This window comes from Haplochromis burtoni, unplaced genomic scaffold (genome assembly GCF_018398535.1).
Source record: "Haplochromis burtoni strain Fernald_Lab_line unplaced genomic scaffold, NCSU_Asbu1 Contig_81, whole genome shotgun sequence".
NCBI lineage: Eukaryota > Metazoa > Chordata > Actinopteri > Cichliformes > Cichlidae > Haplochromis > Haplochromis burtoni.
In genome coordinates, this window is record NW_024582442.1 from 2,019,644 (window position 1) to 2,045,062 (window position 25,419).

The following is a 25,419-nucleotide window of genomic DNA, read 5'->3' on the forward strand; positions in this document are numbered from 1 at the left end:
TATACATTTTAAAATTAGATTTTGTCTTTTTGTGAAATTAATTCCGACAATAATTTTTTTCTTCGGACTCTCGCGCACACGCCGGTGACATCACGCGATGTTTGTAGTGCTATGGCGTACCAGGAAGGGGAGTCGCTTGAATCTTGGCTCAGTGAGTTATTAATCCCATTTTTATTAATTAAATAGCATGGCTGATTAGCTAGACGTGTTGCTCCGCTGTGATGGAGGAGAAAATCAGCGTGTGCAGAAGCTGTCAGCGCCTCGCCGAAAGCGTCTTTCCTGCAGTTTGAGCAGAGATCCAGGCTGCCAGCCCAGTCCAATCACTGTCTGCATGTTTAGCTGAATGGGTGGAGAGCTGTAATAAACACAAGTCTTTGCCGGTGACAGATCAGTGCGTGCAGTGATTGTGCAGAGGCGCGGAGCTCCGCGGATAGTTACCCCTCGCTGTACAGCTTGAGCGCAGCTTTCATGGCAGAAACAGATGGGTGTGGGAGATGAATGCACAACACTGGAAACTGTGGACAATGCATCTGTTATTACACAGGGGAGGAGTTGTAACAGTCACTGCATTGTCGGGGTCAGCACACGGGACTCACATGTGTGTATATAGTTAATATATATACATACATGTGTGTGTGTATATATATGTAAGAAATATTGTTTTGTTTTGTTTTTTTGGCTTTTGAGATTTGGATTCTGCAAACATTTAAATAGAATGTATTGTGAAGATTAAACCAGGTAACCCAGGTTACTCAATAAGTTTGTTTACCCAAGACAGGGTTGAGTCAGTGTGTGCTGTATGTGGATGACTGGAAATCTGAGGTGGTGGATAAAGGACTGAATAAACTAAAAAACTAAAAGGATCAGCCACGTCTTTTGACAATCTGCAGAGTAAACATTGCAGAGAAGGAAACAAGGGGTTTGAGCCCTCAAAGCTTATCACATTTCAGATTTCTCTTAGTAATTAGCCACAGAAACTTAAGGACCCCCAACCCCAAATGTGAATGATAAATCTTTATTGATAATGAAGCAGTGAGCAAGGCCTCAGGCTTGGACTGGGGGAGGCTTTCACTGTGGATTGATGCCAGATACCTTTAGACTGGTTAAGGGTGGGGTGGGGCAGGATAACAAGGGCAAACAGGTGTGTGGCGCAAGTAGTTATTTATAGACGCATGACCAGGAGGGGAGTGTTTGGGGTTGTTTATGTACAGGTCTGTGTTTTTAGTTTCAGTCTTTAAAAACTTGGTTGTAGAGAAAGAATAAGGAGGCGATGGTGTAGATGCTTGTGGGATGTCTGTGAGTCTGTTGACTTCAAGTGTTGTGTTTATGTGTCTCGCATATTACCAAATAAAAACAGATTAATATTAAATACATCAAATATAAAACTAGGGACACAGTGGTTGTGAATTCTGTGTTGATACTGATGTTTAAATGAACATTTTGGCCAATAACAAATCCTGATATTTATGTTGATTTTTTTTGTTTTATGTTATTATTTGTTTTTGTTTTTTTTGGTTCAGAGCTTTTCTTTTTTCCCTCATCATCACAATGGGTCAGACTAAACTCTGTGTATACAAAGTATTCAGCTGATTAGTCTTAATAATAATACATCACTGATGCCCACTATCAACAGTCCGATAATATCAGATTCTTTAGAAATATTGGTCAGAGAGGATAATTAATGCAGAACTCCTTTTTAGCCTGCTTGTTCTGACTTTGTAAGCAGGATTTTTTTACTTGGAGTGAGTAAATGTCAAGCTTTATGTTATATGCAGTTTTCTGATCCAATTTCTGTTTTATTAATATAACGCAAAATCACAACTACAGTGGCCTCCAGGCATACAATAATACAAAGAAAACCCCAACAATCAGGCAATCCCCTTTGAGCAAGCACATGGTGACAGTGGGAAGGAAAAACTCCCTTTTCACAGGAAGGAACCCATCAGATTCACTGAAGAAGATGCTACTTAAAGGCATATGTTTAGTTGGTGCAATGGTCTTTCTCTTACAGATAAAGCCACCCATCCAACAAACCGGCAAGAGGATTGGGAGTACATCATTGGCTTCTGTGATCAGATCAACAAGGAACTGGAAGGGTAACGTCTAATGCATTTTTATTTTTTTCAACTAGCACAGGAATATATTTATGGATTTATTTTTTCTTTCCGGTCTCTCTCTTTTTTTTTTTGCAGTCCCCAGATAGCCGTAACGCTGCTCGTACACAAAATCCACTCTCCGCAAGAATGGGAAGCACTTCAAGCTCTGACAGTAAGAAATGCTGCACAGAACCGTCAGCAAGCACATTTTTTACAAACTGCTAAACCAACCATTCACATAAATGTCGTGTGGGCAGGTGCTGGAGGCGTGTATGAAGAACTGCGGCAGACGGTTTCACAATGAAGTCGGAAAATATAGATTTTTGAATGAGCTGATTAAAGTTGTTTCTCCAAAGGTGGGTCGTCTTCAGGTAGGTTTCGTGCTGATAAAACACGTGCTGAGTAGCTAATGAGTCATTGCTTTGTATTTCCAGTACATGGGCGACAGTGCACCTGAGAAGGTGAAATTGAAGATTGTTGAAATGCTGTACAGCTGGACCGTCGCTTTTCCCAGTGAAACCAAGATCGGTGAAGCCTACCAGACGCTGAAGAGACAGGGTATGTGTGGATGTGGATCAGTCAGATTAGCATAAAGGATATAAAGACACATCTTCCTCAGTCCTGTCCTTGCTCTCTTTGACAGGCCTTGTGGCACATGACCCAGAGTTACCGCTGGATAGGACTCTGATTCCTTCTCCTCCAACGCGACCTAAACATCCTGTGTTTGACAATGAGGACATGGGCAAGGTGAGAGCTTGCCTCATCCTATTGAATTCATTTGTTTTAGAGTAAATATACTCCGTATACTTATATTATTACAACAAGCAGACTGATGTCTGTGTCTGTGTAGCTGCTTGCTGAGCTTCTCCGGAGTAAAAACCCAGAAGATCTTCAGGAAGCCAACAGATTAATCAAAAACATGGTGAAAGAGGTGAGACATGTCAGACCCTTGTGAATGAGACTATTTACCGCAGCCATTGTGTTCTTTTTCAAATGCACTTTGCACTATTTTTCTGATGTAAAACCCTTTATTGGGTTTTATATTTTGCCAGGATGAGGCACGGGTGCAGAAGGTTACAAAGCGAATTCACACACTGGAGGAGGTGAACATCAACGTCAAGCTACTGACCGAGATGCTGTCCCACTACAATAAAGACAGTTCCACTGACTCAGACAAGGAGATTATTAAGGTGTGCGTCCATGCCATAGACTGTATATAACAGATGGAGGTGACCACTGCGATGTAACCCACTGGCTTGTGAGCTGCCTTTTTGAGATTGATTTTAGTCACCAAAAGTGGCCATAACTGGACAAGATGGTGCAGCTTTGAGTTATCAGCTAGCTAGGTTTGTTCGGAAACTACATCAATAGACTGTACGATGAATCGCACAGACACAGTCACGTGCTAATTATTGCAAATGAAATAATATCTTCATTTAAAAAATGGAAGCACATTCTTGTTGGACTGTATGAGTACATTTAACCGAATGGATAGCTATGCAATGCTATACTGAATTAAAATGCTCAAAAACGCACAAACACCATAAACACAGCAGACACTTCCAGTTCAGTCATGTGATTTAGCTCAGCAAGGAGCTAACAACTAAAGCCTGCTGTGTTGATGACCCACCTGTCATTCAAATGATGGTGGATGGGTGATGATTCGGGCTTGTTTTGCAGCCACAAGGCACCTTGCAGTCATTTTGCCCATGAACCTTTCTGTTTCCCAAAGTATTCTGGACACAGTTGGGAGACCATCCGTCTGACAGCTGAAGCTTGGCTTAAATTGGGTCATGCAGTAGAACAATGACCCCAAGCACAGCAGCACATGTACAACAACAATGTCTAAAGTTGTTGTGAAGGGGAAAAATGACCTACAGGACACATACACGGTTTTTTTTCTACTGAAAAATTTGAAATTTTAACCTCATATTTGGAACCAGCCTCAAGTGGCCATTTAAGGAACTGCAGTTTTTGGCACTGTGTGGAAATTGCTGGTTGGTCCCTGCAGGGGAAAAAAGCACACATACAATTCAACAGGATCATCTTCTTTATTCTTTACTCAACAATCAGAAAATGGAAAAAGTTGGAAAAGATATTTTCAATTCAGTATTTGGCCTGGTAAATGGTAAATGGCCTGTATTTATATAGCGCTTTACTAGTCCCTAAGGACCCCAAAGCGCTTTACATATCCAGTCATCCCCCCATTCACACACACATTCACACACTGGTGATGGCAAGCTACATTGTAGCCACACCCACCCTGGGGCGCACTGACAGAGGCGAGGCTGCCGGACACTGGCGCCACCGGGCCCTCTGACTATTTAAAGGCACAGATAAAGAAATTCATATTTTGCACTCCAGTAATTTGTTTTATCATTTCATTGTGGGTTGAATGCACAGCGTTTTTTAACAAATATAGTTTGAACCTGATGTTTTCATTTGATATTTTCCAATTCTTTAATGTCTGTCAAGTTTCTAACAGCAGCAGTGTCACATCTGCACGCTAACCGTACAGCACGTCCTTTGTGTCACCTCTCAGGAGCTCTACGAGCGCTGTGACAAGCTGAGACGAGCTGCTTTCAAAATGGCCACTGAGACGGAGGACAATGACACCAGTTTAGGTTTGTCACATTGGTCTCGGTTTGATTGAGCAAGCCCTGTCTTCACTTTGTGTGCGTAAAATCTATAACCACTGACCTTCGACTCCTCAGGTGACATCCTCCAGGCCAGCGATGACCTCTCCAGAGTCATCAACGCCTATAAGAAGATTGTTGAGGGGCAACCAATCAACGGCGACAGTGAAGAACCTCTATCGACAGCTGGTCACAGCGAGAGCGGTCAGTTTTTGTTTTGTTTTTCTAAAAACTTGATTGCCCTTTTGTATCTAATACATCTGCTGCATTCTCCTTTCATGTCTGTGTCGCTCAGCAGAAACCACAGATACACTGATCGACCTCGCCGGCCTTGATGTTCCGAGCCCTCCACAGCCTGCTGCTCCACTACCCCAGCCCTCACATCCTGTCGCTGCTGATCTCACAGTGATCCCCATCCCCGTCCTGCCTCCTCCCCCCAAACGCCTCGCTGGCAGTCAGGGCAGCAGCCCGAGTCATCCCCCTGCCAGCAAGGCCTCCACTGCACTCTCTCTCCTGGATGATGAGCTACTGTCTCTTGGTAGAGCATCCCCAACGTGTCTCATTGAATTAAAGGAGCAGTTTGACAGTTTTGGAAATGTACTTTTATTGTGTTTTAGTGAAGCGCTAAATGAGAAAACCATCTAACGAGTCATGTTTTTGTTGTATCTTATGAGAGATAAAGAAAAAAAAGTCTTGTATGATGACAAATGCCTGCATCATCTCCCAGGACTGAATGACCCTCCTACCTCTCAGAGCAGCCAATCAAAACCAAAGCTGGATGAAATCTCCAGCCAGTGGAGTTCCTTGCAGGTACTCTAGGATAACTAACTGCAGATATGTAGTCAGTGTGTAACAATGTGTAAATTATCTTTCCTCCTCCTGTCCTCCACAGGCCCCAGCAACAAGTGTTGGTATGTTTGGCAGCATAGCTTGTTCAGGTCCAGTGGTGCCACCAGCTGAGCCAGCTGTCACCCACAGTCTACAGAACCTGCAGGACCTGGCCATGATGAGCTTTTCAGATCACAAGAGGTGATCTATTCATGTTTTTCCGTCCACTGTTTATTTGAAACCTGTTTTTTAAATTCTCAAAGTAGCAAGGTTTCTGCAATTCTGTCTCGTAAAGCACTAATCTGAGGATATTTTGGCATAAATATCCGATACTTTCCAAGAACAGCACTGTGAGGTCTTATTGGCATTTATTAAATGGGATTTTCAGTTTATCCAACCAGACGACGGCCAGAGGAACCAGCTTTGGAGTGCCTGCAGCAGCACCGCCCCTCGTACCTGTGCAGGGCTCGCCCTCTTCAGCAGCTCTTCTCCAAGGACCCTTGCCTGGCTCCCCAGCCTTGTCCCATGTGAAGGCTCACAGCTTCGACTCAGCTCCAGGAAGTCCGCTGTTCCGCTCTCTGTCCCCTTGCCACCCTCCACTTCAGGGCAGCCCGGCTAGAGCCAATGAAATCTCCCTGAGCAACGTACACGTCCCTCTGGAGGCCATCAGACCGAGTAAGAGACAAAGACAGGGCTCAGCACCTGAGAGGGTAGTTAATGGCTGCCTCTGCTTGACTGGCTATTCTCTGTGTCTTCAGGTAAAGTCTTACCTGTGACTGCATATGACAAGGATGGCGTTCGCATGCTGCTCAACTTTGCTTCTGACTGTCCCCCTGGGCGGCCTGACGTGTTGGTAATGGTGGTGTCGATGCTTAATACAGCACCCCTGCCTGTTCACAATGTGGTCCTACAAGCTGCTGTGCCCAAGGTAAAGACATTAACACATCTGTTCTTTCGTTGTGGGCATCACCTAGTGTTTGCTTTTGATTGGCTCCTACATTGTGACCTATCACCTACTCATTTCCTGAGCGATAACTGGAAAAGTCTCTCTTTAGATCTCTTGAAATGTTTTGTCTTATCCTCCAACCACAGGATTCATACGTAAGTCAGTGCTGTTTAAAGTACTTTTTATGGATGTTTTCATTCCTTCTATTATTTTTGTACTATTCAAGATATTTGTGATGAGTAGAGGTTTGATTGAAATCCAAAGTGACAGTTTAGCTCTATCAGATTACTTCATTTTTCATATGCTGAAATGTTATTGGATGATTGGATGTTTCTTGTCCAATAACACCTTCTAAAAATGTTTAACACAGCTTTAAAACCTTTCCAAGAACACACCCCAGTCAGCCAATAATCTTAAAACTAACTACCTAATGTTGTGAATGTCTTCCTTCTGCCGTTAAAATAGCTCTGACCCACTGGTGCATAGACAGTTCCTCAACTAGCAACAGGTCTGTGCCTTTAGCTCTTTGTTTGTGGCAGTTTTTGCACTGTGTCAGGGTGCATTGTCCAGCTGGGGGGGAACGCTGATGGAGGGAATGTCTTTGCCATAGAGGGGCGTTCTCGGTCTGTTTCTCAAGTTTCACTGCAGAGTATTGCATTATTGCAGATTGATAATAATAATGGATTGGATTTATATAGCGCTTTTCAAGGCACCCAAAGCGCTTTACAATGCCACTATTCATTCACACACTGGTGGAGGCAGCTACAGTTATAGCCACAGCTGCCCTGGGGCAGACTGACAGAAGCGAGGCTGCCATATCGCGCCATCGGCCCCTCTGGCCAACACCAGTAGGCGGTAGGGTAAAGTGTCTTGCCCAAGGACACAACGACCAGGACAGAGAGCCCAGGGATCGAACCGGCGACCTTCCAGTTACAGATACGCTTCCCAACCCCCTGAGCCACAGTCGCCTAAATAGACTGTTTGGGGACACTGAGCCGATTTACAGATTAGTCTCTACCCTCACCTGTAGTCACAAGCTTTGGATGTTGAACACAAAGAATAAATTATGCAGATACAAGCAGCAGAAATTAGCTTTCTCTCATTTCTGTGACTGGGTGAAGGGTGACTGGCCTCTCCCTTGGAGACAGAGTGAGGAGTACAGTGATTCTGAAGGGACTGAAAGTAGAGCTGCTAGTCTTCTGCTTCAAAAGGAGACAATTGAGGCGGTTTGAGCATCTGACGAGGATGCTCCTGGGCACCTCCTGGCTGAGGTGTTCTGGGCATGTCTGACTGGGAAGCACTGGAGACCTTGATGCACATGATGAAGAGATTACACCTCTCTGGTGTCCTGGATGAGCACTGCTTAGGCTGCTGCTTCCCTGCAAAAGTGATGGATGGATGGATGGATGGACTATTTTAACTGAAAGAAACTTTAATTGTTCACTAATCCACAATGTCTTAAGTTCATCTTTCACTTGTGATATCTGTTGCTCAGTCTCTTTCCTTAAGTCATCTTTCACGATGGATAATCAGTTCCATTCTTCTTTATCTAAGTTCATGCAAAGCTGATATGTGGCTTCAACAGTCTTCATAGTGTAAAATGTCCCTTTCCCACTTACAGCAACAAAAAGAAGAACTGTGAATCCTCTAATAAAGGCGTAAACGAACAGCGTTGACTCTTCCTTTTGTCTTCCACCAGTCGATGAAGCTGAAGCTGCAGCCCCCGTCGGGAACAGAGCTGGCACCCTTTAACCCCATTCTACCTCCAGCCTCCATTACTCAGATCATGCTGCTGGCCAATCCAGCAAAGGTAGATTACATAATAACACTTCCAGCGGCAACAATATACAAACAATACATAAACTGTGTGGACAAAAGTGTTGGACTACGCCGTTTTATCTTTGAATTTAGGTGTTTTAAGCAGTTTTTTTTACAAGTTGGTTGTTCTAAATTTCAGTGTGGTGCTGTGATGGGTGTGACCACTACAACAAATCAGTTTCTGTTCCAGCATGACTATGCCCCAGTGTACAAAACAAAGTGCATAGAGGCTCTATTTGGTGATTGGCCAGCGGAGAGTCCTGCCCCCTGAACACCTTTGGGATGAACTAGAGCAAAGATTGCCAGACAACATCATTGTCTCGCATCACAGATACTCCAAAATCCTGTACAAAGTCTTCCCCTAAGAGTGGAAGCTGTTATAACTGCAAATCTATGCCTATGGATTTGGAATGGGATGCCATAAAAGCTCCTGTCCCTCTAACGTATAGGTAGCCCAACACTTTTGTCCAAATAGTGCATTTTCAGAGCTGCCAATCCTTCTGCGGGAGTGTGTATAATTTGCATGTTCTTTGCTTGTCCTCGCAGGATAAGGTGCGTCTGCGCTACAAGCTGGCTTTCACTCTCGGAGACCGCCCATGCAACGAGGTCGGAGAGGTTGACCAGTTTCCCCCTCCAGAGATGTGGGGTCATCTATAGCAGCGGTGGAGACCGGCTGCTCAGCAGGGACAGGCTGGTTCATACTCCATGAAGGGGTGTGAGTGTGCGCGCGTGTGTGTGTTCATATCCATCCCAGAGAGACCGGAGGGGGAACGTTTGTTATATTCTTCACTTCAGCTTTACATTCCTTACAATAGTTCATGTTTTGGACGTTGTTATTGCTGAGATGACAACGTCCATCTCAGCAATAACAACAGCAATCACTAAAAGTTTTATTGATGATTGATGCAGCGCTTGCAGATAGCTAACATAGCAAAGATAGACACTGGTATGTAAGGCCTTGGTGCTTATAGGCTATTGACAGATATTTTAATGCATTTTCCCTAAGGGGAAATGGTTTGAAACTGCAATGAATAATGCATTAGAGACTTAAAATGTTGGGTTGATCACAAAAATATTTTAAAAGAAAATAACCTTGAAGTTAGCAGAGCCTGCGCTGCAGATGTGCTTCTATTTATTCGTGTTGCTGAACATTTATACTTGAATATATCCTGAGAGTTGAAGATTAGGCTGACATGAAGGATTCAGTCAGATATCATTGCGTCAGAAAGAGAAGAGGGGCGTGTGTTTTGGATTATTCTATGGATGGATTTTGGATATGTGTGAGTAAATTGTGTTGCTAATGTAGCCTCTGCTAGGTTATGAAGGAAACGTTGCGCAGCAGCACTTAGATGGTAATGTGTAATTGCAGAAATGCAGTTAGGAGTCCAACACTGGTTTTATTTCATGTTTTCATTTTTAAGATAAATGATTCTCAGTTAGTGGTTGTCCATAGTTTGGTTTTGTATGTTTACGCTCCTCCTACCAGGCTCAGTATTGGGAGTATTTCTGTCGTAGTTGTTTTCTGTTCCTGGTACGACAGTGGATCGCTAAACCCAACAAATGTGAACTGAACCAACCTGAATCTGAATCCAGAACGAAGCAGATTATTATCCAGTATGCAGCAGTGGGATGGAGGGAAACTGTACTCGGTCCTCTCCGACCCCTTTCACTTTCTGCACACCGAAGATGTGGATAAATTTATATTTGTTTAGTGATCCACGCTGAGATCCCGTTATGCCGTCATCAGATTCAATAGGAAGAATCTGTGAACTGTCATCTACAGACCTCTTGGCAGATCTGCCGGCTTTAAAACTTGGACTTTGCTACAAAAAAGGTCCTGCAGCCACCTCAGCCTGTTTTGCAATCGATAAGTTTACATTTTTTAAGTTATCTCAAAATTTCAACGTAATAACTCAAACTGTTGAAATTTAAACAAACTTCCGTAATATTTGGATGAAGTCACTTTTCTTTCAGGCCTGCTTCACAGAGGGTAGAGCAGATAATCTTGCTCTGTGGACTATAACCTGTGCATAGAGTGATTTACCAAATGCAATTTGGCAACTACAAACAGTCTGTCAAGTGTTGATAGTGAAGAGTGACATTCGTGTTGCTGCTGTAACATGTTTGATAGATGGTCGTCCATATGACAGGTTCACTAATCTGGGCTGAGGTATTACCAGGTTCTGTTAGTGGTCTTTGGGTTCACGGCCATCTTCCTTCCCAAATTGTCATGTGGGCGGAGCTATTTCAAAACAGAATCCAGGTCATTTCAGTTTTTCTTGTTTTACAGTAACCCGGGCCAGTATTATCCAGGGACATCTTAAAGCTTTAAATATTTTTATACCCAGACTAAGAATTATGTTTTATCAAAGACTTCAGCTTTTTTTTCTTTCTGGCACGCAGTGTAAGTTTTCGGACCTTACATACGCTCTAAAACATACATTTAGACAATGTTTGATCCATTCATATTCCCACATCTCAACATAAAAAGGACCAACCAACCTACAATTCAAAGCGCTACAATGAAGGCGCTGAATACTTGAGTTCATGATTTTATTCATTTAAAATGAACTCAGAACATTCAGGGGTCTGAACGCTTTGACTTCACTGCGCCCCATCTCTGATAGTCCTCTATTCATCATACTGGATGTACAGAAGTGTGTTTACTGTACCAAAGACCACTAACATCTAATGTAATAATGTAATGTACCTGCTGTTTGGTGTATGACAACTTCTGTGAAAATGTGACTTGTAGATTTGGGGAGAGTGTTAGGACTGTATATATAAAGGTATGATGTGTCATTTCTTTGCTGCATGAAAAAAATAAAGAGTCTTCATGGATGTTTGATGTTCTGAAGTCATTTTGCTTGACAAACCATCTCCAAAAAGGTCAGATTTCAATGAGTATCATGAAGTGTTTTATTATCAAAGAGCACATTGTTATTAATGATTCTTTAATATATACAGTACAAAAATGCAAAGTCAAACTTTTATATTTCCACCGTTCCCTCTTTGACTATCGCTTGAGCCAGATTCCTGGCCAGAGCGAGTCTCAGGAGCTCCACTTTGGTCACCTCTACGTCTTCCTCCTGCAACAACAAAAACACTCAAATAAAAAGATGAAGCAATCTAGTAAGACTTCCAGAGTGACATCTGCCTACATGTCATCTTAAAATTAAAACAGTGGTGATAGCAGCACCAAATATTAAACATGTGGTTAGAAGCAGCTATTAGAGAGCTTTTAGTCTGATTGTGTGGGAGGGAATAAGGCCATGTGAGGACATGCATACCTGCATAGGCCTGTCTGTGCTGGAAGCAGTGATGTTCAGGGAGGAGGTGAGCTCCTCTAAACAGAACATCAGCTCATAGGTTTGATCTGCTGTGAAGATCACCTGAGAAGAAGAAATCACTGTTGTTGTAGGGCAGCAACAACTGATTCAGACGTACAACTCTGGTTACACCATAATTAGGACATCAAAGTTTATGTTGTTCAGTTTAAATCCGCACCAGTTTGGGGGACACTGTAGTTTATTGTGGTGGTATCATGAAGACTGCAGTAGAAAATATCTCCGTCGTACATTTCAGTATCAGATTTCTTGTAATTATCACACTAATTTTGTCCCAAACTGGACTTGTTGCTGGTGACTAACCTCTTTCTGCTCCAGCAGTGGCAGAGCATCGGTCAGCAGAGTCATCCAGAAGCTTTGTGGAGCAATCTTTGCAGTCATCAGGGAGAGGAGCAGCTTTGCCGCCTCCCTGAAACGCTTCTCTCCGTACAGCTTGTGGAACTCGCGGTACTTTCCTGAGAAAGAACATAAAGCAGAGTTTTCACACTCAGATGTGCTCAAATTATCCAGGAGGTTTTGTGCATGTTCCTCCTCAGTTCACAAACAGCAATAATCTATAGGAACGCATTTTATCTGTGTTTATCTCATATTTTTTACTGATTTTTCAGTAGTAAAACGCACCATGGCATGCTGTTGCACTAAACAACAGGCCAGCTTTATTTAGACGTCTGTGTGCGCATTTATGTGTCCGAGACTCATGTGAACTGAAGCTGGTCTGACTGAATGTCCCGTCACTTCATGTGTCGACTGAACTTGTGAGAATGACGCAGTGGCTGAGTCACAAGTGGGGCGGTGCTACTAGTCCTCCAGTAAGTGTGTGTTCCCCGAGCATACCGAGAAAAGTCAGCCTGTCGCTGAGGAGCATCGCCGGGCCCAAGTTATCAATCAGGTCCAGATCAGAGAAGGTCCCTTTGGCACAGTAATCCTGTAGGAACCTAAAACACAAGTATACACATAAACACACCACAGAACCCATAACACAAACATTCAGAGGGCAGAAGGGTTTGTTGCCATTTGATGGTATAGGAACATGCTCACAGTGGAAGCAGTACTAAACAGGAAGAGACCACACTTCCTGCTAAGGCCAATAGGAGAGAGAGAGAGGAGGGGGGGGGGGGGGGGGGGTGAAGTAACAGTATCTGGGATCTTTACAATTATAATGAAAGAAACTAACCTCTCTGAAATCAGGGTGGCAAATGCAGCATCTTTGGCTCTTATACTCCATGAGAGAGCAGAGCCCAGCCTATTGTTCCTCAGAGCCCGCATAGCCATGATCTTACAAATACTCCGTACTGCATAAACACACAAAAAAAAATGTTTTAGGTCTCTCCTGCACTGGAAAAACAAAAACAGCCCCATCTTTGTTTCTAAGAGTTAAGAAGCAACATGTTACCTTGTTCTGACATTTGCCTCTGCTCACAAACCCTCAGCACCTTGAGAGCTTTACGCTCCGTCTCTAAAGGGACGCGCTCTATCTGAAGCTCCAGGTAGACACGACCAAACTCTGGACAGTGATCAAAGTAATCCACAGCCAACTGCCAAAGGCTAAACACAGAAAAACATGCTCAATCATGACAGTGATAACCTACACTTCAGCTTACCCTGTACTAGGTCAATTAGAGGAAATGATTGTTTAACTAGATTAACAGGATAAAAATAACTGTTCTGGGAGCCACATTAGTCACACCCTGTGTAAATCTAAACAAAAGCAAATATATTATACATCATTACACTGAACCTTGGGATGAGCGTACCTGTGATGAGTGAAGAGACCAGAAGCATATTCTAGAAGGAGAAACTCTCTCAAGTTGGAGCCAAAGCTACACACACACACACACACACACACACACACACACAGTGGTGTAAATATTGGCTAACGAAGTGTACAACCAAATTAAAAGGTAAAGTTCAAAAACAGACAATCGGCATCCTTACTGGAGATTATGAGACTGCAGGAGTTTGCAATGATCCAACAAATCTGTCAAATGGGCCACGAACCACCAGTTGTTGAGAGCAATGCTAAAAGGAAACAATTAAGGTAGTTTATGAACCACCCCACATTCGTATGCTGCATGTAACACACACACACACACACACACATATTTCGCAGGATGCAAAAAAAAAAAAAAAAAAAGTTGTCTTACCTGCACTCCTTGATGACTTGATGGATGTCAAACTCAAAGGCAGCAAGTAAGATGTTGTCCAGGGGCTCTGGGACGCTCCTCGAGTCCAGAAACATCGTCATGCACGACTGCAGTGCGCACACATACAAACAAGACACACAAACAATAAATCAGGGGCTGCTGTACATTTTTTACAATCAAATTTCAAACTGTAAATCATAGAGCCACATGAACTGGTTGAAATTTGCGACAGACGATGTAACACGCAAATATTTAAAAAAAAATTATTCTACCACAGTATTTACAGGATATCTGACAAGGTTTTTAAAAAAATGCAATACTTTTTAAGACTAAACCAGCAGTGATTCTAAAATGCTGAATGATGTGAGAATATGGTATACCTGAGCATAATAATGCAACTCTGTGAGTTTCACTGTGGGGTGGCAGAAGAGAAGTCTCGTGACCAGAAAGTGATACCAGGTACCCAGCAGCTCCTTGTGATCCAGCAAAGTGTCTTCATCTCCCAGAAGGATCTAAGGTGAAATGGGGTGGAGACATTTAAAAAAAAAAATAGCCTAACTGTTGCTGGATGTTTGCACTGACCCTTCAATAATGAACTTCCTCACTCACCTTGCAGATGAGCTCCAGATGTCGGTTGCTGGCGAACGAGTTGTCCTGCAGGCAGCGGTCCACCTCCTCGTGCCAGTGCCTCCACTTTACATCAAACTCTGTGAGCGTCTGAGTGCCACCAGGCTGAGGGAACATTACAGAAAATTCAGAGGTGTGAGTCAGCACGGGTCGGCTCATGCGCTCATCTTGTGTTTAGGCTGCGTTAGAGAAATCGCTGCACTGAATGAACACAAACATGTTGTATTTAATCCCTTTACTGTCTGAATGATGTAAGTGAAAGCAACAGAAACTTTAGCAAAGAAGTTTTGAACAGATTTGTGGATTTTCATTTCACCACCAGCAAAATAAAGAGGCTTAAATTCATTTTAGTCCACAGCAGCACATTTGATGTTTGATACACTTTAACTTATAGGAGACCATTTATTATCATTTTATATCATCATACTGTGTATTTGCAGCCTAGAGATAATTTCCTCTAATGTCACATCCACAGCCCATTAAGAAAACATCAAGAACCTGTGTGATTAATTTCTGACTGTAAAATTAACAGTGCACACTTTCACAATAATCCCATTTAGAAGCATGATTAAAATAATTTCAGCTATCGTTCAAAGGAAATAAATCACTGCATTTTTATCTTACATTGTAGAAGGGCATCTTGCTGAGCAAGGTATCCATCTGCTTGTACATGCTCCTGGCAGCAGGCTGTAGGTTGGCCTGTTTCACCAGCATCTGTCTGACTTCTTCCAACCTGCCCTGCAGCACATAACTCACCACCTGCACACACACACACACACACACACACATGCCATGTGATCACTCCCATCTCTCCAGAGAATTCATATCAGACAAAACACAGATGAGGAAGCAAATGCAGAACACCAACAGTGCACATGTCACTTTAAAGATGTAACTGTGCGCACATGCTGCACCTACCACGTCCCAATAGTCGCGGTGCTCGGCAGGGCTCTCACTTTGGAGCACCTCCCTGGCCTTCTCGTCCACGTCAGCCTTATGTAACCTTACCCAGTCCAGCAGGTGGAGCAACAGGGAGCCCGCTGAAAATACAGACACACCCATGTTGCACATACATTTGTTTGGGTGTTTCTCCAACCCCAAAATCCAGTCATAAGATGCGGATTCTAACCTGGAGCAGCATCGATGAACAGCACTTCACACAGATTCCAGATCAGTTCTATGGCCAAAAGAATGGACACCTTTAACAAAAAGCAGATCAGGGTCAGGATAGTGCCACTAAACAATGTAATGAAATGTATATGCGAGTAAAAAACTGAATGCGGATTCTTCCTCACTAACTGAGCATTAACGTCCCCTTTTAAATACAGGCTGTTTGATTGTGGTCATAAAACCCACAGAGCTGTGACATGCTACTCAATTAAATCATACATGCTCTGTATGTGGACTAGTCCAGGGAAAGTTATTGCCACACAAACATTAGTACTTACCTGATTTCCACACTGCATGGCCAACTCTGTATTTCTGGTAGAAACTGCAAAAAAGAAAAGTTGTTTTCTGAGTAATCACACACCTTTCCTGTGTTTTTATTGTATAAACAAGACTATAAAATAGAAATCTGAAAAAACTGCCAAAACTTTTATGGTTACATCAACTCAAAATTTTTGCCAAAAGAAGCATATTTTCAAAAGTATTACCTGCAACTTGCTGAAGTTCCTCCATACAAGCACGGATCACGGATCGATAATTTTTGCTGATACTAACAAATCTAAGGAGTAAGGCAGAGGTAAAATTGTAAAACATACAATGTGGGTGCTGCTTTGTGTGACTTTTGCAACTATTGTTATGCCACTGATATGCAATCCAACAATATGAACAAACAGAGGTGGGATTGCATCACGCGCCCTTACTGGGGTTTTTTACTCTTGCTAGGGAGGTCCTCTCTAATTGTCTGCAGGCCAACGAAGATGTGGTGAGACTCGTTAAAAAGCTTGCGTAAAATGGGGGAATATATGTCCTCATCTTTCCTGATCTCATGGATGAACGAGCAACCTGATCCTGAAGCACCTGAAACAAAGGCAGGAGGTGAAAGAACAACAGTAATATTATAGTTATTGTCATTGCACATATGCAAAAAAATTTAAATGTCTGAAAAAGACTGCTCAAAATATGTTTACTGAAAACATATATTTGCACATCTCTAAAAGTAACCATAAAAAATATAGTAAAACACATCATACGGTGCTATGGAAAATAACCCCCCCCCCCTTCCTGATTGCTTATTTTTGTCTATTTATCTGATCATGTCACACTTACATGATCAGATAAATAGATAAATTTTAATACTAGACAAAGACAATGCTGTTTTTAAATGATTTCATTTATTAGGAGGGAAAACCTAATTGTCCCAGGGCTAAGCATGTTTTTATCCCGTTACCTCTTGTGTAAATCTAACATAGCATTTCATGAAAGAACATCATATAAGCAGTCATACATGGTGGTGGTAATGTGATGGTGTGGAGCTGCTTGATGAAACCATGAATTCTAATCACTCTATGATGATTCGAAACACACAAGGAGGTCCACCTCTGAATGTCTCACAAAAACCCAAATGTAAGGTTTTGGAGTGCAATTCTAGACTTAAATCCAATTGAGATGAATTAGAAAAACCTTAAACAAGTCGTTCACACTTGAAAACCCTACAATGTGGCTGAATTAAATAAAGTCTGCCAAGATGAGTGGGTCACAGCGATGTAAAAGACTTGCTGCCAGTTATCACAAACGCTTGATTGCATTACTTGCTGCCAACGGTGGCACAGCCAGTTATTAAGTTTGGGGGGCAATTACCTTTTTTAAAAAACAAACAAACAAAAACACAGGGCCAGATAGCGCTGAATACATTTTTTCTGTTAATAAAGGCAACCGTTATTTAAAAATTGCCTTTTATATTTAATCTGGTCATCTTTGTTCATCAAAAATCCAAATGTTTTTGATAATATGAAACATTAAAGTGTGACAAACACACAAAAATTAAGACAGCATTTTACAGGCATTCACTAAACCATTCATTCTCTTAAAAAGAAAAAGAGATAGAGGAAAACTGTGAAAGTATACATGGTGCCTTGTACTAATTTTGAAGCATACCTGATGCTTTGTATCGTGTCTCATATACAAGAATATCACCAGGACCCCATGCAAATCCCATGTGCTTTCCATCACTGATTGCAGGGATATTCTGCAATTAAAAAAAAATACAAACACTGTTACTACACTGAAAATAATGTGAATAACATGACGAGGGTTAAAATTAAATGATTCCGTTTCATATTTAATTCTAATATTATGTGAGAAGGTTGAGTGGTGACTGGGACATGGTCTAGCTATATTACTAACTCAAACTGTAATTAATGCTGCTAGTAATTCTAACTCATCTTCTTATAATCTTGCCACTTTTACACTTGTGACATGGCTGAGTGTGTGTCCCTTAACATTTCTTGACAACGTACAATATAAATATTCAAACGGGTCGTTGAAATAGGTGTTTGCGAAAGTTAGCCTGTTAGCAAAGCCATTTAGTGGCAATAAGGAATTAAAAACACTAAGCTACAATGGCTACTTACAGTAATAGTGGGCTCAACGTCTACCTCCTCCATGTGTGAACAATATCATCGACACAGAAAAGACAACAATGGGAACTTTTTTGGCTATAAACACGCCATGAACTGCAAATGTGGACCGGTACTGCTTACGCGCCTCGCTCTTTCAGTCGAAAATACCTGCTGCGCATGCGTTAAGATGTCACCGAAAGCTGCCCGTCTACCTGCCTGTTTTTCCGTCGGCTGAGCTTGACTCGGGATTTTGGATTTATCGCGACAAATGCAGATAACACAGCTTATCACTAACCTTATAACTGCCTGCCCGGACTCACCTACGAAAGGTCATTACCAGCATTAAGATGCTGGGTTTGTCTTTTGCTATCCACGAACATGCTACCCCCACTAATGTCTCCACTTGAATCTGTGAAGAATTAGTGCAGCTTTGCCCTGTACCCTTACAGTTTGAGTTCGTAGAGTCCACCATTGGTTCAGTACACCTACACATCACCATCAGGCAAAACAAAAAAACAAGATGGCCACTGGCATTTAAAGGGTTAAAACGAAAAAGGAAATGGAAAAATGCACATATCGCTCTCCCCATGCAGTGAGGATCATGTGTGGTGATGCTGACTGAACTATGCTGCACCCATGCGAGGTCAGCAGGGCGATAAGGAGCATTTAATGAGATAACCGCTTTTCTAAACCTGAAAACAAAAGGGAAAACATCGCTGTGCGCGTGCACGTGCATCTGCCTGCCTCTTTAACGCGCATTGTGACTCTCCCGCCCTTGCCCAGACTGCGCTTTCAACCTCGTGACTACTTGCTGTCCACTCAACGCTCGTTGAGGTGGACGCGCATGGGCGCGTGGCCGCGCACGTTCAGTTGCAATAGGCTAAACGGGCACGTGTACGTGCGCGTACTCGTGTTCTTTGTGTGGCAGTGTAGAGAAGCGCCAAAAGAGTGACCATGGCTGATGAAAAACCAAAGGTGAGTGTCTTCACAGTGGATTGAAATGCCAGTTTACTCCGCTTGATTTTTTTTGACACATGCGTGTGTAAAAATACGGTCATTTCCGCATGTTCCGCTGTGCCTTTTTGCAAAGTTACAAGCTGAAATTCAACTACTAGCTGTACCTACTTTGATAGACCGGAAGGTTTGTGAACGCGCATCCAATGGCGCGCGGACCTCTTTCTGCTTGATAACACACAGCCAACCAGCTGGTGTCATCCCCACTGCATGCCTCATTTCGCCAGTGTGTGTGTGTGTGTGTGTGTGTGTGTGTGTGTGTGTGTGTGTGTGTGTGTGTGCTTCCATGTGTGAATGGCTTGTGCCACTGTGGGAGAGTGTACCGGTGAAAATCTGTTGGTGCCACTGAAACTCTATGAATCATCACTGTGGTGATCTCGGGCTCACTCTGAGTCTGCAGGCGAAGCGAAAAGGGAGGACTTAAGATTTAAATTTTGTTTAAATCTGAGAAATAGTTTGTATACAGTATTGTGCAAAAGTCTTGAGCCATCCCTCAGTACTCTCTGTTTTGCCTACTCAGTGGTTATAAGCAAGTTTTCCAGGTCTTTCGTGTTTTTTCCTATTTAGAAAACACATTTCTTTAACTGACTTTTTTATGGCTTAAATTGTATTTTTGCACCAACAAAGTGATTCCCAAAGAGAGACCTAGCATATCTCAGGACTGTGTGCAGTGTGTCCTTAAATTTTAGGAAATTGGACAAGTGGAGGACAAAAAAGATTATAGACTTTAAGATGAACAGATGATCAGCATCTGAAATTCATGCCCATAAGAAATGGGAAAAATTCGGCAAAGACCTGACACAGGACCTGAGGCATGCACCTGGACGTTCAGATGATCCATGTACTGTCCTCTGAAGCCTCATCAGAAATGGCTGTCAAGAAGCCATTTTCAAGGAAGAGGAACATGAGGAGAAAAAGTCGAGGTATCAAAATTAGGCAAGAACTGGAGTGATGAGTTGAGATTTATAATTTTTTGGGTTTAAATTATCTATATGTACAGAGGAAGTCAAGAGAGAGATACAGCAGTGAGTGTCTACATCCATCTGTCAAACACAGTGGAAGCTCTGTCATGGTTTCGGTCTGCATTTCAGCCAATGGTGTTGGGGATCTTGTCACAGCTGATGGAAACACAGAAAAGTACCGATTTTGATCCATCGTGTAATATCATCTGGCAAGCATCTGATTGGCAAAAGGCTGAAAAGGCTTTTGAAATGAAAAGGCTCATTTTCGAGCACATTTGCTTTTACTACACTTTTACTACACTGCCAGTGCAGTAAAAGCACACCTTGGATTAAAAAAAAAAAAACAGTGGGACACAATGTCAGTGATGGATTGGTCTCCCCAGAACCTGGACCTCACCATTATTGAAATAGTGTTGCATCATGTTGAAGGAGATAAGACCAAAAAGCAGTCAACATCCAAAGACGAGCTTTGAATGTCCTTCAAGAACCTTGGAGAACTGCTTAGACTACTTAAAGAAATTCTTGGAGAGTTCAGGCTGTGTTGGAACAATAAAGTCTGGTCATATCAAACATTAATTTTCAAGCTCATACTGTATTCTCAAGTATGTTTGCATGTTTCAATAAATTGCTGCAACTATTTGCCATTATCCTAACAAAATCTAAGAAATGAGTGGTGGCTCAACACTTTTGCACAGCACTGTATATCTAAACAATTTCAAAATATGCAAATTCGCAAAAGTCCTGGGGAATTTTACACCTTTGGGCTCATCAACCTTCCTTTTATGGATGCTGACATATCTTTCTGGCAGTTACACATTGCGAAAGTGAAGTCAAACTCATAGCAGTGCTGCTTTTGTGCTGCTCAGTCTTTTCCTACTCTGTTTTGGCGAAAATGACACGGCTGGGTTGATACTGACATTTGCCTGCTTTTTTCCTCCCAAAGAAAATTGATCAAGAATCAATAAAGAATTAGCACAACTGATAATGTCATGGATATTAATAAGCTCTTGCCAATATCCTTCCCTAGACACCTGGTGAGCTGTTTAAGTCTGAATTCATTATTTCATCACGCTACTGCAAAATTAAAAGGCCACCGGAGGCACTAAAGGGACTGAAATTACGCATGTAATAATAACAGAAAATACCGTGCAGAGCTTTCCCCCTGCAAACCTGTAACTACTGTGTTGTTCTGGTTAGTCAAAGTCATTTCTTTTGTTCCTTCACTGTGTTTCTATCTGTGCTTCTATCCCTCAGGAATCAGTGAAGACAGAAAACAATGAACACATAAACCTGAAGGTAGCGGGTCAGGATGGATCTGTAGTGCAGTTCAAGATCAAAAGACACACACCGCTCATCAAACTCATGAAGGCCTACTGCGAGAGACAGGTGATTATGGCCCCGAGGCATTACACTAACACTGATCATTTCCTGAGTGGGCATAGATCTTTATAAGCAGAGTGTAGCTACAGTTAAATAGACTTCTTGTTATTTTCTTTTCTCACCACATGAGGGGAACTCGACTTGAAGTATTATTTCCCCAGAAATATCTGTCGAGTGTTCCTCTGTACACCTCTGCTACTAATCATATATACACTTGATGTAATTGATAGTTAGCTGTTGGATTGTATTCTAAATAACATGTTTAGATGTTATTAACAATAATCCTGCTTTCTTTTAATTGACCTTTTCCCTGCATCGCTGCACACCATTTACAAAAAGACACGGGTGTATAAAATTACATCTACTGGGAGAGTTGCCTACCCTCTGTGGAGCAAGGCTTGCAAGTGCTTACAGGTTATGCTGTTTTAACATCATAAGGAAATCATTACTGGAGTTAGTTAATGTTTTAGAGGAGACTTTGAAGTTTGCACACAGTTAATCGTGTTTTACAACCGAATAGGATACAATTAAACCATTTACTTTCAATTCTTTGACACTTTTCACACATGCATGTAATGACTGCAGATTATATGTTTGTATTCTAGATGCCAAAACAAGCAGTTATGCCAGGGCATCTTAAAAATCCCATTTATCATAAAATATATGCAGGCATTTTAAAAAGGTTTTCATAGGACTCTGTGCGATCCTCTGGAAAACTAAATGCACCTTTACTACTTCAATAGGGATCAAGGGGACAAGTAGCAGCCAGGTGTTACTAATCAACTTGTATTTGATTAACTGATTATCAGCGCATGTGAGCACCTCTATACAAGCAGAAATTTGTAGGTTGTAGATCTGGAGTATTCAGCTGTGTGGTAACACAATGCCACAATCCCAGAAGTGGATCTACAGGCAAGTTCAGGTCAAGGTCAAACCTTGCAGTCCTGAGAGAAATAGCAAAATGACCCAAGAGCCTCAGTTAGGATGCTAAATGTTAGAAAAAGACTAAACAAGTGTGACTTGTTTGGAAGGGTTACCAGGTTCTAAAAAGAACAACGTAGCACAGCTTCAATTTGCAAAGTTGCTTCTGCACAAACAACAAGACATGTGGAACAATGTCCTTTGGACAGAGGAGAGCAAAGAAGAGGTTTTTGGCCGTAATAAACAGAGACGTTTGGTGAGAACCGAACACAGCATATTGGTACAAACTCCTCATACCAACTATTAAGCATGGAGGTGGAGGGGTCATGATTCAGAATATGATTCAGTTGGTTCTACAAGCTTGAATCATGGGGTGTTCTTATTAGTTAAATCGAATATTCCACTTGTTTGTAGATATTTACTGTTAGGCCAAATGTATGTGTGTTGGACAGAGAACATACTTAGCTGTCCTCGAGTCTCAAATACTTTAATCATATTTAACAGACACATCACGTGCTAAACGATCCGTCCATCCATCCATCAGACAGTAACTCATCACGGCTGTTGTTTCACTTTTCCTTGAAAAAGTTTCCGTTGCAGTTCTTCTCTTCCTCCTCAAATGCAGTTAGGGTCAAGAGCTTTAATGCAAATACCACCTTGATAGCATAGCTTTAACGTTTTACGTGGTTCTTGCATTTCACAGTAATCGCAGAAGACATCTAATCTTTTCCTCCTGCTGTTATGGATTAGCTCAGATTTTAAGCTGTTCTCTGCCAAGCTACTTGCTGTAATGGCATGCAGGAATTTTGACTTTTGTATGAATTAGCACTGCACTGAGCATCACTCTGGTTCTCTATTAATTGCAGCTGTGTTTGCATTGCTACAAAAGCAATTCCCAAGATTTTCTAAAAGAGCTGTGCACAAAAGTAAAAGAAATATGTAATAGAGCACGAGGTCTGAGATCCTTTTTATTTGAAAGTCAAATAAGGGTTCAACTCTGTGGAAGAATGGAAACCCAATCACAGTGTTATCTGTTCCTTGGACTCCCATCAGGGTAAAAGAGATGTTTGTCATACAGCTCTTTTTTTTTTTTTTAAAGTACAGCCAGAACCAGATGGTTATCATTATTTCTTCATTTCTGCTTCACAGCAAGACATGTTTTTTTTCTGTCTCTCAAACCTCAGCTGCCTTATCTTCAGCATGAGCATATTATTGTCTGCATTTTTATTTTGTACACGTTAGCCTATACAGAGCTTCACAACAAGATTTTACACGTTTCTCTTTTCAGGGACTGTCAATGAGGCAAATCAGGTTCAGATTTGACGGGCAGCCAATAAACGAGACAGACACACCAGCACAGGTGAGGCCGTGCCAATGAGTTAAACATACTTCATGCACTTCCCATGATGATATTGTGTGTGTGTATATATATATATTTATTTATTTATATTTCTTCATACATTCTTATATAGTTCTATACTGTGTATTGTGTATTTTGTTGTACAGTTATTTTATTTTCAACTTTAATTTATATATTTTATCTTATTCTTTCCCAGTTAAATTTACCCTTCATTCTAATTTGTGTTGTACAGTTATTTCATTTTTTATATTTTATATTCTTATATTTTATTCCTTCCTAGTTAAATTTACACTTTTTAATTTTTCATATTTATTTCCTATCTTATTCATAGCCCTTTCCTTTTTTTTTCTTTAGGTCACGAGCAGTTGTCTAAGCATTTCACTGCATATCGTACTGTGTATGACTGTGTACGTGACAAATAAAAATTTGAATTTGAAATTTGAATGATTAGTGCTTGTGATAACAGTATTTCTTAGTAACTGGGCATTAAGGGGTTCTCCAGGCTGAAAGATGTTCGTTCAAAGTCGCAGTGCTGCCATGAGGAGCCTCGGGTTGTCACAACAAGCTAATTTTAAGTTGTTTTTGAATATGTCGCTGTGCAGATGCCAGTTGTATTCACTGCAGTTTGTGGCTGGAGTAACCACAACTTGCATGTTATTGCAGTGCCATCCAACCTTGTCCACAGTGCAGCCTTCAAAGCCAAATACAGTGCGTCATTTTATTGTCACAGTGGTGCTATTTTGTGTATGCAAATGGGAAGTTTTTCATTTGTACAGGGCATACTGTCACCCTCTAGGTCAACAAATTAGCATCCTCCTTTTCCTCTTTGCAGTACAGATATTTTCCCTCATATCACTTTTTGCATAAATTACTCAAACGTTATGAAATTCATGGGCTTATATGTTTTTTTTTGTTTTTTTCCCCCTTAACAGTTGGAAATGGAAGATGAAGATACGATCGATGTGTTTCAACAACAGACGGGCGGACGGATTTAATCGGCCACGTGCATCACCACTTTCTTCCTGGACACCACCAACTTTCCTGGCCTCTGAGGCATACAGCGCCTGCTTCTTCGCAGCTCGTCTCAACAGAATTCCACGCAGAAGAAGTTTCCCGTTTCTCTGCTACACATACCTGCTGTATATTTTCATTCGCACCCCTTTTACTTTTCTGTCTTTGTACATAAGCTACATCCACGTCACCCTGAGTTCAGATTTTGTTTTTCCATGCTGTATTGTGATAAGTGTTAAGGACTTCCCTTCCAGACTATTAGGACTGGTGATAGAGTGAGCATTAAGTAAAACTGACTTTATTGATCAAAATCTGCTCAGCTGATCTTGGTCGGTGGCCAGCAAATCTGTTCTTAAAGTGTACAATTTTTGGGACTGGCTGTCACTTAGTGAACCATATGCCAAGTATGGGGATCACGGGATATGCTGACATTTGGGTTCTGTCATATTCACAAAGCATATTTGATTTTTTACATTTTTTAAAAATAGTACTGGATGTGTAGAGGAATGTTCTGAGAAATCGTTTTTGCTAGGCCACTTCAAATTTTGGGAAGCCCTAAGAGATGTTCCAGCAAAATAAACATCTGTATTGTCTATTAAGATGCTTGTTGAAATAAAGCTATTGTCTTTTTCCAAACTTTCATCATATTTTTCTATTATTTAACAATATAATTTTGTGTGTGTGTGTGTGTGTGTGTGTGTGTGTGTGTGTGTGTGTGTGTGTGTGTGTGTGTGTGTGTGTGTGTGTGTGTGTGTGTGTGTGT

At 41.7% G+C, this 25,419-nt stretch overlaps 3 protein-coding genes across 5 annotated transcripts; 2 read left to right on the plus strand and 1 right to left on the minus strand.

Moving 5' to 3' along the window:
* Positions 1–14: 14 nt before the first annotated feature.
* gga3b (golgi associated, gamma adaptin ear containing, ARF binding protein 3b) lies at positions 15–11,166 on the plus strand. 2 transcript variants are annotated; one of them, XM_005925479.3, is made up of 17 exons: positions 15–151; positions 2,012–2,096; positions 2,193–2,268; positions 2,354–2,452; positions 2,531–2,654; positions 2,740–2,843; positions 2,947–3,027; positions 3,149–3,286; positions 4,639–4,720; positions 4,811–4,936; positions 5,028–5,270; positions 5,460–5,542; positions 5,625–5,761; positions 5,949–6,235; positions 6,319–6,488; positions 8,206–8,316; positions 8,871–11,166. In XM_005925479.3, exons 1-17 carry the CDS (start codon positions 112–114, stop codon positions 8,979–8,981), a joined length of 2,097 nt encoding a protein of 698 aa, XP_005925541.1. In that variant the 5' UTR covers positions 15–111; the 3' UTR covers positions 8,982–11,166. The 2 variants fall into 2 exon arrangements, with proteins under 2 accessions (XP_005925541.1, XP_005925542.1); XM_005925480.3 differs by having other exon boundaries at positions 5,031–5,270; positions 8,871–11,165.
* A 53-nt stretch (positions 11,167–11,219) lies between these two features.
* On the minus strand, positions 11,220–18,716 carry nup85 (nucleoporin 85). Of its 2 annotated transcripts, none has more exons than XM_042222224.1 (19): positions 18,456–18,716; positions 17,545–17,635; positions 16,311–16,467; positions 16,098–16,168; positions 15,891–15,934; positions 15,572–15,641; positions 15,361–15,482; positions 15,067–15,201; positions 14,425–14,547; positions 14,196–14,327; positions 13,816–13,922; positions 13,607–13,690; positions 13,426–13,491; positions 13,065–13,216; positions 12,846–12,963; positions 12,506–12,606; positions 11,975–12,126; positions 11,615–11,716; positions 11,220–11,413 (listed from the first exon to the last, which is right to left on the minus strand). In XM_042222224.1, the coding sequence occupies exons 2-19, from the start codon at positions 17,603–17,605 to the stop codon at positions 11,315–11,317; spliced, it is 1,896 nt and encodes a 631-aa protein (XP_042078158.1). In that variant the 5' UTR covers positions 17,606–17,635; positions 18,456–18,716; the 3' UTR covers positions 11,220–11,314. The 2 variants fall into 2 exon arrangements, with proteins under 2 accessions (XP_042078158.1, XP_042078157.1); XM_042222223.1 differs by lacking the exon at positions 18,456–18,716 and adding an exon at positions 18,021–18,410.
* Positions 18,717–18,848: 132 nt separating this feature from the next.
* sumo2b (small ubiquitin like modifier 2b) lies at positions 18,849–25,292 on the plus strand. Its single transcript, XM_005925482.3, has 4 exons — positions 18,849–18,983; positions 21,239–21,370; positions 23,574–23,645; positions 24,578–25,292. The coding sequence occupies exons 1-4, from the start codon at positions 18,963–18,965 to the stop codon at positions 24,638–24,640; spliced, it is 288 nt and encodes a 95-aa protein (XP_005925544.1). The 5' UTR covers positions 18,849–18,962; the 3' UTR covers positions 24,641–25,292.
* The last annotated feature ends 127 nt before the right edge of the window (positions 25,293–25,419 follow it).

What these genes read in the sequence shown, in the direction of transcription:
- gga3b (XM_005925479.3), top strand. Translation starts at nt 112, where the DNA reads ATGGCGTACCAGGAAGGGGAGTCGCTTGAATCTTGGCTCA. An exon ending in ATCAACAAGGAACTGGAAGG is followed by an intron (nt 2,097 to 2,192) that starts GTAACGTCTAAT and finishes TTTTTTTTGCAG; the next exon opens with TCCCCAGATAGCCGTAACGC. An exon ending in TACAAGCTGCTGTGCCCAAG is followed by an intron (nt 6,489 to 8,205) that starts GTAAAGACATTA and finishes GTCTTCCACCAG; the next exon opens with TCGATGAAGCTGAAGCTGCA.
- nup85 (XM_042222223.1), bottom strand. Translation starts at nt 18,053, where the DNA reads ATGGAGGAGGTAGACGTTGAGCCCACTATTACT. An exon ending in GGTCTCTTCACTCATCACAG is followed by an intron (nt 13,217 to 13,425) that starts GTACGCTCATCC and finishes TTCTGTGTTTAG; the next exon opens with CCTTTGGCAGTTGGCTGTGG. An exon ending in CGACAGGCTGACTTTTCTCG is followed by an intron (nt 12,127 to 12,505) that starts GTATGCTCGGGG and finishes GTTCTTTCTCAG; the next exon opens with GAAAGTACCGCGAGTTCCAC.
- sumo2b (XM_005925482.3), top strand. Translation starts at nt 18,963, where the DNA reads ATGGCTGATGAAAAACCAAAG. An exon ending in AGGCCTACTGCGAGAGACAG is followed by an intron (nt 21,371 to 23,573) that starts GTGATTATGGCC and finishes TTCTCTTTTCAG; the next exon opens with GGACTGTCAATGAGGCAAAT. An exon ending in AGACAGACACACCAGCACAG is followed by an intron (nt 23,646 to 24,577) that starts GTGAGGCCGTGC and finishes CCCCCTTAACAG; the next exon opens with TTGGAAATGGAAGATGAAGA.